The sequence below is a fragment of the Haliotis cracherodii genome, unplaced genomic scaffold (genome assembly GCF_022045235.1).
Source record: "Haliotis cracherodii isolate W230 unplaced genomic scaffold, xgHalCrac1.p SCAF_11, whole genome shotgun sequence".
In the NCBI taxonomy this organism is placed as follows: domain Eukaryota; kingdom Metazoa; phylum Mollusca; class Gastropoda; order Lepetellida; family Haliotidae; genus Haliotis; species Haliotis cracherodii.
In genome coordinates this window covers 42,474,879-42,492,999 of record NW_027266266.1, presented here as the reverse complement: position 1 = coordinate 42,492,999, position 18,121 = coordinate 42,474,879, and the positions used below count along the sequence as shown (strand labels likewise).

Sequence of the window (18,121 nt, the reverse complement as noted above, 5' to 3'; positions counted from 1 at the left end):
GGATCAGTGAGCACTCGATTTTCATTCTCAACTCCCTGCGGAGTATACAACCCAAGCTGCCTGTGAGGCGCTAGAAGGTTAACAGCCGTGGTCTAACTGAAATACTGTTCAAAGCGGGGTAATCCCATCTCGCCCCTTTGAATATCATGTAACAAAATGAACATTCCTTTTGTCGCCACGTTGTTTATTGTGCTATTATAATGTACGTATGTATGTAGGTTATAGAATATTGTCACCGTTTCGTGACGGAATCTCTGTGTAATAAAAATGCCTGTCACTATATCTGTTTGCCTAATGTGCTTGTCAGTGATATTTAGACCATGGGTAAGTTTGCAAAATGGAATGTTGCGGAAACCATTTTCTTTATAAGATCTATGTATTTAAAGATGAAATACTTTATTTGTCTGAAAATATTAAATGTTATCGGTATTTGACATGATATTACCTATATCGTCACGGACAAAGGTGAAAGTACTGTCAGTATAATATCTGCTTCTTGCTGATTGGCTAGTTCCTTCGAATTATTCCATTATGTTTACTGTTTACGAATGGCCCCCAACGTGATATCAAGCGACCGCATTGTCGATGACGTAATCCATTTTTCATGACGTCGCTCGTGATTTTTTGTGACGTTATGAACAACAGAGTAACTGAGCTGCTGTTTCCAATTTTGAGATCAGGAAACTTATTTTTTCTACATTTCCTCAGACAAAAAGACTGTAGTAATATAAAGAATAAGCTACTCGCAACTAGCAATTACGGGTTATCTACCCCTTAGTGAAATAATGTTGAAGGTTCCTCGCCATAACCTGACCGTATGCAGGACATAGTGGATATTCTTGGACTCAGCGTGTGTGTCTGTTCGTACTAGTCGGCATTGAGGGGCTAAAACAAGGACTGGACGGCTGGGAGTCAGTATACAGTGTCTAAGTAGGGTAATCATGTTAAACTGCGGCATGGTATCTCAGTGGGCTAGCGCTATAAAATCGGATTTGTCCTTGTTTTAGCCCCTTAATACCGAGCACCAGTCAGGGTAACAACAAGTACCATCCTTTACCGTCTTTTAGCATGATGCGCCCGGGAATCGAACTCCGTACCTTCCGCACTCTGGGCAGACGCTCTACCACTAGACCACTAAGGCGGCCCTGTGCAGTGAACGAAAAAGACATTGTCCCGTATGCCAGACGTCGACAAATTTCTTGTTTCATTTGTGGTGTCCCTCGCCGTGATATTGCTTGAATATTGCTAAAAGCAGTGTCAAACCTCACTCACTCACTCACTCATCGTACCCCGACAGCATAGAACATTGTTCATAAAGTTAATCACTGGATTGTCAGGGCCAATTCGCGAATTTACAGGCATTTTTGGACAAAAAGGACATCTTGCTTACTGGACCCTCTCCAGAGATAGTGAGTGAGTATGGTTTTACGCCGCTTGTAGGAGAAAATAAGGAGAAATTATATAATGAATAAAATCGATCGTTTCATAAAACCAATGGAATCGTTTCCTTGCTATAATATATATTGGTGGACTGCTCCATATAGAACTATAAACTTACCTAAAAGTTTGTATTAACAAACAAAATTCCATCACTTTTTTGATAATCTAAATATATTTGAGAACGGAATTTGGTAATACCTGGAGCATTCAAGAAAATAATTTTGAACCACAATCACATGATTTACCTGAAAAAGATCAGATTTCATGATGGATACCGCAGAAGCCTAATATGAAGACTATTTACTTTTCTGAACTTTTGTAACGGGAATACCGTTGCCTGAGACGTAATACAATACACATATAATCCTTAGATATACATCAAAATACTGTAAATATGGACAATGTTAGTACGGAAACCCCGCTCTAACGACTATCCCTGTTAGGCAAGTCTACTGATGTACCAAGTTAATTACTCATTAACACATTTGGTCTGTTTGTTTGTTTGTTTATTGCTCAACGCTGCACTCAGCTATATTCCAGCTATAAGACGACCGCCTGCAAATAATCTGGTTTTGACCTGAAATTCCAGTGATCGATGTTGTGAGCAACGATCCGGCGGGGTATGATGACAGACTAGCAACCGAGGCTGACCACCCGATCCATGTGGTCGCCTCTCACAACCAGCATAGATAGCTGAGGACGTATTTCAACCCGGAATTAATAAGATACTTAAATAGTAGCTTAGTGATTAAGAAATACGATATCGTCTAGATTAACGAGATTCGACAGTAGATATCTAAGCACACCCGCATTGTGACTGAAGAGAGTACCTCTGACGGGTGGACGCTTCCTCCCCCGACTTTACTCTCAGTGAATTATGTAATGGTCTCGTACCGACTTCGACTGAGGTCATTGTGACCCAGAATCCTTGACCCACTGACAGGTGGCCATTGTTCTCACGCGCTGTCTATTTCGGTTTCAAATTCATATAATGGCTTTTTTCTCCCCACCTACTTCTCCCATGTAGTTTTAATTGTCCTCGATTGTAAAAGAGCTAGTTTGTTAAATAAATGTAGAAATTTATAGTTTTTTAATTATCAATTTTTATTCAGGAATCCCCGATACAAGAGTGAGTGAGTGAGTATGGTTTTACGCCGCTTTTAGCAATATTCCAGCAATATCACGGCGGGGGACACCAGAAATGGCCTTCACACATTGTACCCATGTCGGGAATCGAACCCGGGTCTTCGGCGTGACGAGCGAACGTTTTAACCACTAGGCTACCCAACCGCCCCTTAAGGGGCTAAAACAAGGACTGGTCGGCTCGGAGTCATTATACTGTGTCAGAGTGGGGTATTTATGTTAAACTGCGGCATGTTTTCTCAGTGAGCTAGCACTATAAATACACTTGCACGTCGCTATATAAGTGCAATAATCTTTGACGCGACATTAAACCCCATTTCACCTCACCTCACCTCACCTCACCTCTGTGTTAAGTTGTTTCAGTGGCCACCAGAGTGCGTCAGGTTACGATACTGGCCCGTGAAGACCCGGGGTAGAATAGGTCTTCAGCAAACCATACTTGCCGTAAAAGGCGACTAAGCTTGTTTTTCAAAGATATATCTTTATTTTACCTCTTGCTTAAACTGTTTCAAGGTTGTTGGGGTTTTTTTCAAATTTTATTTTACACTTTTGAACGAAAACATTAGCAAGTTACAAAATGAGATATATTGCTTGAACGTGTGGCTGTTAGGCAACTTACTTCCTTTTAAAAAGGCATTAAAGCACACTATTTCAGTCTCTTCAAAACTTCAAACTTACTTGTGAAATCACAACTTAGCTAGATAAATAGTATCTTTACAAAAAATATTGATCTGTCTGGGCCAAAATGATTCTTACAGCATTTAAAGATACTAGAGACACAAAACTAAGAGGGTTCCACTATAGCCCTTTGCGCCGATTAATACCAACAAATTTGTTTTTATTTAGATTAAAATGTCAGATGAGATCAATTCAGTTTCGGTGCGGTGGGGTAGCCCATTGGCTAGTGGCTCGCTCGTTCGAAGGTCCAGGTTCGATATCCCACATCGGTACATTGTGTGAAGCCCATTTCTGGTGTTCCCAACCGTAATGTTCCCCACCGTAATGTAGCTAAAAGCGGCGTAAAACCATACTCACTCACTCATAACGATTTCTAAAATTATGCAAATCCTGTGGGACAAAAATGGTCCTTATCATGCCTTGTCCTTTAAAGAAAAAAAAAAAAAAATTTAAACAGGATATCCTTCTCCATCACGACTTACTTTAACTTATTTGAACGACTGTCCACTTTGAAGACGAACATCGCATTTAATTTGTTTGTGAAATTAGGAGAGTTAACGTTTATTATCGCTTATAAAGCACTACTAAATTCCAAACACGTCAGAATTCTAACAATTATGTTTTAATTACGAGTAAAACATATCACTTTGTTTATTAACTGGGTATCGTAAACCTTTGTTTTGTTTGTTTGTTATTTAACGCCGACCTCAGCAATATTCCAGCCATATGACGGCGGTCTATAAATAATCAAGTCTGGACCAGACAATCCAGTGATTGACATTATGAGCAACGATCCAAGCATTTGAGATGCGACATGAATCAACCAAGTCAGCGAGACTGGCCACCAGATCCCGTTAGTCGTCTCTTACGACAAGCTTAGTCGCCTTTTACGGCAAGTATGGTTTGCTGAAGACCTATTCTACCCCGGGTCTTCACGGGCCAGTATCGTAACCTGACGCACTCTGGTGGCCACTGAAACAACTTAACACAGAGGTGAGGTGAGGTGAGGTGAGGTGAAATGGGGTTTAATGTCGCGTCAAAGATTATTGCACTTATATAGCGACGTGCAAGTGTATTTATAGTGCTAGCTCACTGAGAAAACATGCCGCAGTTTAACATAAATACCCCACTCAGACACAGTATAATGACTCCGAGCCGACCAGTCCTTGTTTTAGCCCCTTAAGGGGCGGTCGGGTAGCCTAGTGGTAAAAGCGTTAGCTCGTCACGCCGAAGACCCGGGTTCGATTCCCGACATGGGTACAATGTGTGAAGGCCATTTCTGGTGTCCCCCGCCGTGATATTGCTGGAATATTGCTAAAAGCGGCGTAAAACCTCAGTCACTCACTTTAGCCCCTTAATGTCGAGCGCCAGACAGGGTAACAACAAGTACCATTTTTAACGTCTTTTGGTATCACACGGGCCTTGCGCTCTCCAGGCGGACGCTCTACCACTAGACCACAGAGGCGGTCCCTAGCACATGAGTGCACGTCTCAAGTGAAGAGTCTTATACAATCGTTTATGCATCAATGTAAAAATACTACATAAAGGCCTTTGGGCTTTCTACAAATAAACATATATGACCTGTACACTCGAATCCTGTCAATCAATCAATATATAAGCTTATGATTTCTCTCATCAGGAGAATGTAAAGACAACATGCTGATCTATAGATATCCGTCAGTACATCCGATAGTCTAATATAGAAAACGGCCATCAATCAATGTTATTTATAGGACATAATTATAAGTGTATACGATACGCTAACAACGACACATTTCCGTAATGATATTACGACGAGAATTAAATCATGGTACGCGAATGTTGTACAATATGTCCCTTATGGGCTTCCGTAGTAGCAGCTGTTGGCTCGCGCTCCTTGATCGTATTGTGAGATAACGGGCTGTTCCTGTCCGTCACTGACCCACTGACCTTGTCCAGCAAAAGGGGCCTTGCAGTAGCTCTTCTGTATTTTCATTTTAGTTTGACATTTTCGTCTTTGTTTTGGACATTTTCATTTTAGTTTTTGACATTTTCGCTTCACTTTTCTGCGATACAATATCTTCTTTATATATAACATATTTGTATGACAAATCGTGTTAATTTGCAAAAGGTTACGATAACAGTAAATGAAATATCAAAATATTGAAAAACAGACTCCATGTCCCTTATGGGCCACCGTACAAATTGTTGCTCATTTTGAGAGTATCATTCATAATTATTTCCTTTAATTCTCCTGTCGATCGTGATATTTCTTAAAATCATGATAACCTTGTATTTATTAATAACTAAAGATAAGAAGACGAGAAATATTATTGTGCATTTATGTCGGCAGACACAAAACTGGAGCAGACGTTATCGCGTTAATAGTGAGTGAGTATGGTTTTACGCCGCTTTTAGCGATATTCCAGCAATATCACGGCGGGGGACACCAGATATGGGCTTCACACAATGTACCCATGTCGGGAATCGAACCCGGGTCTTCGGCGTGACGAGCTAACGCTTTAACCAATAGGCTACCCGACCGCCCCAATCGCGTTAATAAACTGCATGAGTTGTAGCATACGTGTTAAATGATTGGTTCAAAATAAATATTTTAAAAAATATTTCTGTTTGTTTCATTTTTGTTTCTGGACAAAACATATGCATTTAACGCATATGGCATTCTATTTGTTATGAGTAACGGAATCATAGAGATTGTCCGGTTTTCGTTCACACGCCAACTCTTATCGTGTCTGGCGGCACGGGTGGCCCAGACGCCCAAAGCGCCGCAATTCGCTGAGCAGAGTTGCGTCCCTTGAGCACGTCAGAAATCTATGATTGTGGGTTCAAATCCCGGTACACACAGATCATGTTTCTAAGTTTGTCAAACGTTTCCCCTAGTTCCAAATACATTTTTGAGATCTTTAGGGTATTACCTCTATGAATGCATACTAGAAACTAGCAATTCGACCTGAATATTTCTAGGGATTCATTTGGGCACTTCCGAAACGATACCTGAGTTCCAAAAATATTTCTTGTAAACCACGGCTGTCCTGAGGATATCACTGAAATAGTGCTATTAAAGCACCCAACTCAATCATTCACACAAGGTCTCTCTCTGAAATTCTATGACGTTTGATGACAACTGAATCACGTGCCTTTCGGAAGGCAGAGAAAAATCAACTAAATTGAAGTTTCTTTAATAAATATAAATGAAACGCAACATTAAATGGATGTCGTCAGGCCGAAATCAATGTGTACACTCGATTTTCATTCTGATCTCCCCGGGGAGTATACAATCCAAGCTGTCTGTGAAGTTAACAGTCACATGACCATCTCATCCTACCGGGTACCCATTCACTGCTCGGTGAACAGAGGCATGTTTCGACCAAAGTCACAAGCTAAAAGACACCACTTGTTCTTCATGTCCTTCAGTGTTGGGCAGGACAGAAGCCATTGGACCCGTGAAGATCCGGATGGAGAATAGGTCTTCAGCAACCCATGCTTGCTGTAAAAGGTGACTATGCTTGTCATAAGAGGCGACTAACGGGATCGGGTGGTCAGGCTCGCTGACTTGGTTGATGCATGTCATGGTATCCCAATTGCGTAGGACCTCTCCGTAGTCTAGTGGTAAAGCATCCGCCCGGAGAGCGGAAGGTCCGGGGTTCGATCCCCGGCCGCTTCATACCAAAAGACGTTAAAAGATGGTACTTGTTGTTACCCTGCCTGGCGCTCGGCATTAAGGGGCTTAAACAAGGACTGGTCGGCTCGGAGTCAGTATACTGTGTCTGAGTGGGGTATTCATGTTAAACTGCGGCATGGTATCTCAGTGAGCTAGCACTGTAAATCGGCATCAGTCCGGACTAGTACAAGCAGCCACACAAACACACACACGTACATGCACGTCGCTATATAAGTGCAATAATCTTGGACGGGACGTTAAACCCCATTTCACCACCAATTGCGTAGATCGATGCTCATGATGTCAATCACTGGACTTTCTGGTTCAGACTCGATTATTTACAGACCGTCTCCAAGGAGAATGTACAGTATATTGCGTGGGAAACAAAAACGATATACAAGCACTGTATTGAGAGGTGTTTTATTTGTGTTAAATATCGGTAACATACATATATGGCACATATGAAAATGTACAATGAAATGAAAAAGGCGACTTAACAGGTTACATATATACAAGCGGAAACAGCACTCAATTCAATTATGATCATACAAAACGCTCATGGATTTGCATTCAACGGAGCACATTTGCACAAAGACTATCGTCACTCGCAGACTTTAACATAGTCGTAAAAGAGTTGCAGCACTACGAATACTCAGAGCATATATATCAGCCACAGGCCGAAAAACGCCTGTTCAGTAGACATATTACACAAGTTTAGACATAGCCGGGACCTTTAAATTGGCTCCTGATCCTGAGGGCGATGAGGTAGCCTAGTCGTTAAAGCGTTCGCTCGTACGTCGTGATCCGGGTTTGATCCCCCACATGGGTACCGTCTGTTAAGCCTATTTCTGGTCTCCATTGCTGGACTAATGCTAAAAGCGGCGTTAAACCAAACTCACTCACTCTGATCCTGCTCTCTTATGAAAGGCTTGATAAACTAAACGTAATAATCAAATATGCCCCCAAATAATTTAGCTACGCGATAAATCGCAAAGAACAATGAAGAGCGAAGCCTGGTTTATTTCACGATAAAACATTGTTTTATCATGATGTCTTTCCTGGAGATTCGAGCATGCGCTCGCAACTTGATGACGTTATTTTTGAGAGGGGGAGCATCTAGTGAGTTGTTACCCATAGATGTAGATGGGCAAAGCAGATAAACGCAATGGTTGAACAATCGCATCCAAAAGTTAGAGACATAAAACAATCGGTATTAGGAGAAAAGGTACAGGTAATCGACGTGAGGATTTGAGAATATATGGGAAATATCCGGATTCTATTGAGGGAGTCATCATTATTTAAATACGTGTAAACCGTTTCAAAGGTTGTACATTTTATCATCATCCTTAAAGAGGCTGTATATAATGCTGTACATATTGTATGATAAACACCCACTCGTCGTTTATTTCTTAAATTAATTAGCCTTGTTTGTCTTGTACGTCAAGCAATGTAAAATTAAAAGTCGCATCCACCAAGATGTAACTCTCTTTATATCCACAATGCAAGGATGCTGATATCTAACTTCGTAAATCATACTGCGCTAAAGCATACGTCGCCGGTTTGACGGCTAACTATAAACAAATTAGTTACGAAAAGGGGAAGATAACTCTGATAACCATCAACTGGCGCCACCGGCAGAATCCGCGGACGCATATGCATATTTAGTTAAAAATGATATCTGAGACAGAACGGAGTCTATTGTTATCTCGCAAGAGCGTGTTCAACACGCTCCTTCTGAAGAAGAGACACAATGTCAACTACAGAGAGGTCCATGAACGAGTCGAAGCACCACATGGTGACAAGCGTGAAGAACACAAAGACATAGAGCAGCAGCATCAAGGTGCTGTTCCTTTCCTTCCGGGACGGGCGCTTCTTTGCGCACACCTTCCTGCAGGTGGCGCCTCTGGTTGCTCGGGCAACGGCGTCCATGATAATTGGTCTTGCACCTTTCCACTTCCCAGGGCCGGTTAGTCTGTACTGTGCGGGGACACACGGGCCGAAAAAACATTTAAAAGCTAAGACGGGGTCTTCAAACAGGAGTCTTTTAAAATTCGGTTTGACGCCAATTTTAGAAGCGATATTGTCCATATACTCGATCCAGTAAGTCTGAAATTCAACAAGATATAATGAAAGTTTCATGTTAGTTATTATGGGGTACATAAAACCATCGTTCAACGCGAGTTGCATGCAAACTACAGGGCGTATCCGAGAAACTTGACGTACCTGTAGTGTGTCTGTGAGATTTAACGTAGATCATAGTCCGGATTTCGATTTCGTTGCGCGATTTTGATTGGACTATGCATAGACTCGTTAGTCCAGCCAAAATGTAACTCCATAATACCAGCCTAGTTCAGCAAGGGTGGAAACTGGACTTTGATAGTTAACTCGCTTGCCTCGGGAAGATGGTTTATATAAGGCCTATGGCGACCTGTACGGTGTGTCTGCGAGACTTGACGTACCTGTACGGTGTGTCTGCGAGACTTGACGTACCTGTACGGTGTTTCTGTGAGACTTGACGTACCCGTACGGTGTTTCTGCGAGACATGATGTTGATATTAGGCCCAAGGCGTACCTGTACGGTGTGTCTGAGAGACTTGACCTACTAGTACGAGACTTGATGTAGATTTTAGGTCTAAGGCGTACCTTTACGGTGTGTCTGCGAGACATGACCTACCTGTGCGGTGTGTCTGCGTGACTTGACCTAGCTGTACGGTGTGTCTGCAAGACTTGACCTACCTGTACGGTGTGTCTGCGAGACTTGATGTAGGTGTGGTTCATCAAGGCAAATCTCTGGGAGACCGATTTCAGCATGACCTCCTTACTCGGCAAACTCACCTCCCCTGCAAGAAATAATATGTCATTATGCCACTGCAAAAGCACAACCTTCCTTTCAATGAAACAGCAAACCACTGGCGTTACGGGAGTACACTACGTCCCTAGGGGCAGTGCGCCGTGCTTGTCGGGAGATGGTTGAATGTTGTTTAACGCCGCACTCAGCATTGTTCCAGCTATTTGACGGCGGTCTGTAAATAATCGAGTCTGGACCAGACAATCCAGTGATTGATAACATGAGCATCGATCCACGCAATGTTGGATACGATGACACGCATCAACAAAGTCAGCGAGCCTGACCTTACGATCCCGTTAGTCGCATTTTACGGTCCAGCTGGGCCCCGTTCCACAAAGCCATCTTAGCGATAAGGTGATCGTAAGTACCATACTTTAACACTGACTTACGACAGTAAGTCAGTGTAAGATCGCTTTGTAGAACGGTGCCCAGCATGGGATGCTACGAAGTATTCTAACCCGGATCTTCCCGGTGCTTGTCGGAAGTGAGGACTGAAATTGGGTGGTTAGAATGTGTGACGGGCTAACTGTCACTGTGTCGTGTCCAGAGTGAGAGTGTGTTTTGGGTTTAGCTCCGCTTTGAGCAGTATTCCAGTTACACAGCGTGTCAGCTTAATGTGTGAGGAAAGCCAGAAGGGACACAGGTCTTAGATGTTTACCACTTTGTTGAAACCCACGAGCACGGGTATGGTGCATACCTAGAAACGATCGGAAGGAACCGGATCCGAACTCACAATCAATGCGACTGACTGCATCCTTAAACAACCATTCGCTAGCGGCAGCGTGACCTACCTTTGACCAGCTGAGTGAACCATCGGCATTGCATCTCGGATATTGGCATAATGGCGCCGATTGGTTGGACGAGTCCAATCACACTAAATGTAGGGTGGGTCAAGTTGGTCGGAAACATGTACTGATACAGGTGCGTCCTGTTGTTGTCAATCCTCAGCACATCTTCATCAACAATATCGAGCCGGTAGTCATAACCAGTCGCATATATCACGGCATCTATGTCCTCAAAAGTATCGTCTGCGAACTCGACGCCATTTTCAGTGAATGTCGTTACGTTCGGCTTGATGCTGACTTTTCCAGTCACCAGCTGGTAGGGAAGCTCGTCGTTGATGGTCGGATGTGCTTCAAGCGCCCTAGAATAATATAAAAAAGAATTAAAAGAATTATAAGTGTGTATATCAATGTTTCCCAATGACGTCACTAATTCTTTGTCTTGGTATCGCGCGAAAACAAGCATCGACAGTACAAAGCTCACCAACAACTTGTTGACAATATTATACTACTGAATAAAGGTTAAGGAACACCCGAATTTTTCACCTTACTATAGTTAACTGTCATGTGATGACAGATTAACTATAGTAATATGAAAAAATTGGGTGGTCTATCAGTTTTTTGTAAAAACAGTCATCCAATCAAATTACGCCCATGAGCGAGGGAAATTCTGTGCTACGCTACAGACAGATGCGATGGAGGTGGTTGCCTATTCCGAAGCGAAGCAATCTTGGCGAATGGATCCAGGGCATCCATCATAATAGAAGAGAGATATAATACCCTTGATAAACGAGGATGCATACTTACCCCGAAACACAACATTCACAGTCACTCGCCCCGCATTTTAGATAATATGTCATTAAACATTAAATTAAATCTTACTAAAAGAGCAATAGTATATCTCAACCCCTACCCATGCTGTGGCGACAGACCAAACGTGTCATGGTCCACTTTGAAGTTAGCCTGCTTCTCCACGACCCACTGTAGCAGGTTGAGGGGCAGTGAGAACACGAACCGACTGTTGGCAAGGAGATCAGCAGGGATCCCCTTGATACTTGTCTTGCCGATGATCCACGCACCCCTTCGAGTGCTCAGGAACACCTGCGGGAATGGGATACTGCAATTCAACAAACTGTCGGACAAAAGAAAGTATCCACTTGAATATTGGATTTGACCAAAACATTACCAACGTTATTAAAACGTCACTAGGCTGAAAACAGAAGCCGAGACACTGAAAACACAACTATGATACCCCTATCAAAGATATCACCGTCGAATACCCATTTCTTGTTTGCCTTCATTTCTTTTGCCCGTCGCTATATGGCTGAAATAATGCCGATGCGACGTTAAATTTTAAGTTTTAATCGTAACTTACTCATTTTCAGCCTTCATCAAACATGGGTGTATACTTTCTTTTGCCCGGCAGTTTACGTGCAGGGTCAAGAAATGTCTATGACTCGTGCATAATCATATTATCTTTAAGAATCCCATTGGGTTCAGAGTTGGAAGAGTCCCTGGCCTGGCTCTAGAGGAGATGAAGTGCAGCGTTCGGTAGATGACGTGGTAGATGACGTGCCAACGTACCCCGACGGCGTGGATCGTTGCGCGAATATAAGTCACTGGATTGTCTGGCCCAGGTTCGAATATATACAGGCATGTAACAAGAATATTGTTGAGTGCGGCGTTACACACTAAACACACACAGTAGTAGTAGTGGTAGTAGTTAGTTGATAGTGGTTATTAGTACAGACGATGGTACTACTTGTAGTGGCAGTAGTAGTTGTAGTAGTAGTAGTAGTAGTAGTAGTAGTAGTAGTAGTAGTAGTAGTAGTAGTTAGTAGTTAGTAGTACTGACGATGGTACTAGTAGTAGAATAAGTTAGTAGATAGTAGTTATCAGTACTGACGATAGTAGTAGTGGTGGTGGTGGTGGTAGTAGTAGTACTAGTAGTGGTGGTGATTAGTAGTAGTAGTAGTAGTAGTAGTAGTAGTAATAGTTTCTGCTCACCTTCGATGCTGCTCGGGACAAGTCCACAGCGATGTCCGCAGCTGAGTTACCAATGCCTGCAAACAAGACAATACAACATTTGGTCAGCATTATCTTGACGTTCACATTTTTTTAGGATATTTCACTTAGATTGGGTGTGTGTGTGTGTGTGTGTGGGGGGGGGGGGGGGGGGGGGGTAAACTGCGTGCAACCCGACTCACTCTTATCTTCTATATCGAGTAATGACTTTCGAAGAGACGAACTTACTTATAACTATAAGGGAATACGAACAAATCCATGCATTGAGAACTGCATCCCAAAATGTCATATTGTATATACATATATTTGATAGCTTTGCAATGACAATTGAAAACAGGATTTCACCAAAACATTTGCAACAGTTATCAAAACGTTACTAGGCTGAAAGCAGTGGCCGAAACACTGTATGTTATTTTTCCAAAACACAACTAGGATACCCGTACCCAATACATCACAATCGAATAACCAGTTCTTATTAGTTTCAATTAAACACCATTAAACACGGGTGTGTATTTTCTTTTTACCCAGCACTTTAGCAGTAATGTATTACATTCACTTTATGTTCGTTATATACCAGAATGGAAACAAGAGGAAGAAACATGAGGGTATAGCTTCGGTATCAATTTCAGAAAGAATGGGACTTAAGACCAAAATGGGCATTATTTCTAATTAAAGTATAATATTTATGGCTGCACGTACGAAACGCCTTTTAGTGAATGGATGCCGAAGTTACACGGCCTCGTATCGCATATTCCAACCTCTGATGGTCAAAGCGCTAAAACGCTTTTTGAAAGTACATACACACACAGAAAGTCACAGACGCGCACGTATTCACAGGCTCGTACACTTTCACGTAATTCCAAACGCTACTATTATGTTGACAAAGCCACCGAAGCGCTGTCGTAACGCCGATACTAAACATAGATTTATGATGGCCTAACACTACAATCGCTTTGAAAAGTGAGCCCAAGTTAAACACCTAAATTTAGACACAGTAGCGCTACATGCACTACCGCATACCCGTATACCCGTACTCGAATCATAAATAAATTCACAGCTTTTTGTTGTTTTTTGTTGTTGTTTTTAATTGTTTTGTTTTTTTGTTTTTTTAAAGGACGATCAGAAGCTCACATTTTTCATTCCCCGAATATATTTTGTTATATAACAGATATGTTGATTCTTTAATTTGTATTTCATGCGTGTCATAATTTATATCTACAGGTTCGCGTTTATTGCTCCTTGGCTGAAGAATAATATTTCCCAGACGTCGTCTTACCCACACCAATCCCTATTATCAATCATTAAACACAAAAAACCCTTTTGACAATAACACTCGACTCGACCTTTCATTAATATTCATCAACATTCGGAGGTCAAGCACGTGACAGGTGCCCGTTGAGTGGTCAGTAGGAACAATCATTGCAGATTGATACAATCTTAGCATGGGCAGTGACCACTGTAGCGTTAAATGTGTCAAGGTCAGTGGTCATCCCGCGCCAGTCTGTGTAACTATAGGCTGTGAGAAATTACCCCAGTTTGAGCGTTTTTTCTACAAAGAATCTTAATTCAGCCTTTGTTGCTAGGGCCACGGGGCATGGTGAGTTATGCCCCGCTTGCTGTGGGTTTCATTACCGCTAAGTGCAGGACTGGGTGTTTATTTTATCACGTGACTGGATCAGGTTTTTTATGTAAAAAATTCAACATGGGTCTCAAGTTTAAGGTTCCGTGAGAACCGACATCGGTTATAGTTTCTCGATAATAAGTTTGTCAAATGATTATTTTACAATTTCTCTTCTAAATATGTAAAATTATGAACGATTGACAATTGTATGACACCAACCCTTCGTATCAAGCCAAAAACGGCACTGGATTAAAACATACCATCAACTCTATTTTAAAAAAATATTTACATACACATCTAATAAGTACATAACTTCATTTAATTAACATCTTCGTCGAGTAGGCGAAAAAATACATACACATAAAATAAGTAAACTCAAACAAGCTCATTAAATATCCCAAACAAAAGACTTCATTTCCATATTACCATCGATATAAAAAAAATGCAGCATAATTTGATAATTCATACTTAGGGCCAACAAAAAAGTGGAAGAATTTTTTTCACACATACCTATAACAAGTACTCGTTTTCCACTGAAATTACTGGAATCTTTGTATCCTTGAGAGTGTATGACGGGTCCTTTGAACTTGTCCGCACCCCTAAATGTCGGCGTGTAGGGGACAGAGTGATGACCAGTGCAGACCATCACCCCATCAAACACCCGCGTGAAGGGCGGGGCACCCTCAACACTCACCGTTACCCCCCACCGTCCTGTGGCGTCATAGTCGCTAGCTTTGCTAATGTTCAGAACCGCAGCGTTAAAGCGAACATGTGCCAGGAGTTGGAATCTTGCAGCGTACAAACGGAAGTATTTGAGAACATATTCGTGTGGCAAGAAGGGTGGAAAGTCGTCAGGAGTAGGGAAATCACTGAAAGACATCATTTCCTTACTAGTGTTGATCACCAGATTTTTGTAAATGCTTGCGCGATCATTGGTGACCGTTTCTGAAAAGTTCCAAAGGCCACCGATATCGTCCCCTCTTTCAAAACACACAGGGGCAAGGTTTTCGTCAAGGCAAGCTTTGACTGCAGCCAGACCACTACACCCAGCGCCAATGATTGCTATATACTTCATCACTGAACAACGTCTGACTTTCTGTCAGGGAATACATGCAACGGGTGAGATCGGCCCTTTTATATCATACTACTGGGCTGTCATGCGGGCCAGACGGTTGCGTTTTGGCGAACTGCGCGCGATACTGTTCGTGAACACCTTGTTATCTTTTTGTGTTATAGAAACGTTTCATGCGATCGGAGATGCGGTTTTCTTCTTTAAAGAGATCTAGGATAGAGACAGTCCTAGCACATTTGATTCAAATCCCCCAATCCCATTTTTTTGGGTACTAGCTACATATGTAGGATGTGTATGCATGCACCAAACAGTCAATTACCCAGAGATAATGTCTCAGGTTCACTCGGCAGTTACAATAGTATAACCAGTGGAGGTATCGATCCCCAGCAACCCATGGTTGTCGTATGAGGCGACTAAATGAATCAGGTGGTCAGGCTCGGTAACGGTTGATTGCCTGTCATCGTATCCCAGTTGTGTGGTAATCGATGCTCATGATATCAATCACTGGATTGCCTGTAGCAGACTTGATTATTGCTCGATATAATCTCAATGTAGAGGGAATTACAATATCTTGACCTACCTCGCTTGACGTGATACCCAGACCTTGAGTCCGCTTCGTGAATACAGTGTCGGTAGTGTGTGCCGTTGTGCATTCGTCACCACTCGCCCCTTTCCGTAACCTGCAAGAAGACTCGTCCCCCTATCGATGAATGTTATGTGAGAAAATACGACAAACCAATCAGAATGCGCGTATGATTTCAAGTTCTTCGTCAAAGAATCCCTCAGAAACAATTTTTAATTTAACATACGTCTTACATCTAAAAATATACCCAACACAGAGTTAAATGTGGTCAATCATACTGTAAAATTCCGCATGTCCCGATGTGCTTTAAATTGCATCTAAAATATATATAATATATGGGGAAATATATGTGAACCATTACGCAACGAGTTGACAATTGTTTTATGTATCCCCGTTTGCGCTCAGACGGAACCCGGTCGCAAAAATGGCCATGAGAGGGGCACGAGTCGCTATTCGGCTTGTCCCGGAATAACACGAGTTGGTCACGAATGTGCCGTTGTGGTGTAAGCGGTGTTCTTACTCTATGAACTCGGGCAACCAGTATAGGGGGTTTGTAAGGGACTGATCCAGATGTTTCAGTCTGGGTAATTACTGTTACCGCTAGTCCAGCAGGAGTAACCACTGATCCCCGACAGTCCTGTCAGAATAATCACTGGTCCCCTGTATTCCAGTCAGAGTAATCACTGGTCCCCAGGATTCCAGTCAGTGTAATCACTGGTCCCCAGTATTCCAGTCAGTGTAATCACTGGTCCCCGACAGTCCTGTCAGAATAATCACTGGTCCCCAGTATTCCTGTCAGAATAATCACTGGTCCCCGACAGTCCTGTCAGAATAATAACTGGTCCCCAGTATTCCAGTCAGAGTAATCACTGGTCCCCAGTATTCCAGTCAGAGTAATCACTTATCCCCGATATTCCAGTCAGGGTAATCGCTTATCCCCACTATTACAGTCAGAGTAATCACTTATCCCCACTATTACAGTCAGAGTAATCACGTATCTCCACTATAACAGTCACAGTAATCACTTATCCCCGATATTACAGTCATAGTAATCACTTATCCCCGATATTACAGTCAGAGTAATCACTTATCCCCGGTATTACAGTCAGAGTAATCACTTATACCCACTATTACAGTCAGAGTAATCACGTATCCCCACTATTACGGTCAGAGTAATCACTTATCCCCACTATTAAAGTCAGAGTAATCACTTATCCCCACTATTACAGCCAGAGTAATCACTTATCCCCACTATTACAGTCAGAGTAATTACTTATCCCCGATATTCCAGTCAGAGTTATTACTGATCCCCAATATGCCAGTCAGAGTAATCAGTTATCCCAAATATTGCAGTCAGAGCAATCGCATATCCCCGATATTCCAGTCGGAACAATCAATAATCCCCGATATTACAATGAGAGTAATAAAATGCTTATTGATTCATTCATCTGAAGGGATTTCATTACATGTTTTGTATCCGAAACTGGTTAATTGATATAGGTACTTATCGACAGGACAGGCATTTTTATGTAAATTTAAGGGTTTTATTTTTGTAAATTATAATTCTAACAAATTCAAAATGTCGAATTCATATTAAGGGACTGATCCAGATGTTTCAGTTCCGGTGTTCTTTAAACAAGTCACCATGAAGCCTGGTTGCCTGGAGCTTCATAGCCTCTCTGAAGAGTTTTACATTTTGTAAATTATAATTAAATAACTTCAAATTTTCGAATTCGAGTTGTGCCTTGAATTTTCCTGTGTTCATTGCACAAGTTTTGGGAACTGTTCATATGGTTTCCAAAGTGTATTAGATTTAGAACAGTATAAGGTAAACGAACTCAACATGTCAAGTACAAAGTCTGCGTAGCCTCACACAAGTGGTGATGTTATGATGATTATATCTCAGTCAGTTACTTGCCCACAAATCACAGCAAGCCGTGTATCTCGAGAGATGTATGAAGCGGTTTGAGTGAGTGAGTATGGTTTTACGCCGCTTTTAGCAATATTCCAGCAATATTACGGCGGGGGACACCAGAAATGGGCTTCACACATTGTACCCATGTCGGGAATCGAACCCGGGTCTTCGGCGTGACGAGCGAACGCTTTAACCACTAGGCTACCCGACCGCCCTGAAACGGTTTGAAAGCGGACACATAGCTGTATGTGATTGTTTCTTTGTTTGCCTGCTATAGATTGTTTGTTTGTTTGTTTGTTTGTTTGTTTGTTGTTAAACGCCGCACTCAACACTATTTCAGCTATATGTCGGCA

The 18,121-nt window shown here is 42.1% G+C and overlaps 1 protein-coding gene across 1 annotated transcript; it reads right to left on the bottom strand.

The window, feature by feature from the left end:
• Nucleotides 1-8,623: 8,623 nt before the first annotated feature.
• LOC139455824 (flavin-containing monooxygenase 5-like) lies at nt 8,624-15,273 on the bottom strand. The gene is made up of 6 exons (XM_071237374.1): nt 14,709-15,273; nt 12,560-12,615; nt 11,466-11,653; nt 10,562-10,914; nt 9,659-9,762; nt 8,624-9,028 (listed from the first exon to the last, which is right to left on the bottom strand). Exons 1-6 carry the CDS (start codon nt 15,271-15,273, stop codon nt 8,624-8,626), a joined length of 1,671 nt encoding a protein of 556 aa, XP_071093475.1.
• Nucleotides 15,274-18,121: the final 2,848 nt, after the last annotated feature.

Bases quoted from the DNA above. Each gene is read 5' to 3' on its own strand.
- LOC139455824 (XM_071237374.1), bottom strand. From the start codon at position 15,273: ATGAAGTATATAGCAATCATTGGCGCTGGGTGTAGTGGTCTGGCTGCA. The intron at 12,616-14,708 runs GTATGTGTGAAA...TCTTGTTTGCAG, and splicing joins AAAACGAGTACTTGTTATAG to GCATTGGTAACTCAGCTGCG. The intron at 9,763-10,561 runs GTAGGTCACGCT...TATTTCTTGCAG, and splicing joins GTTCACTCAGCTGGTCAAAG to GGGAGGTGAGTTTGCCGAGT.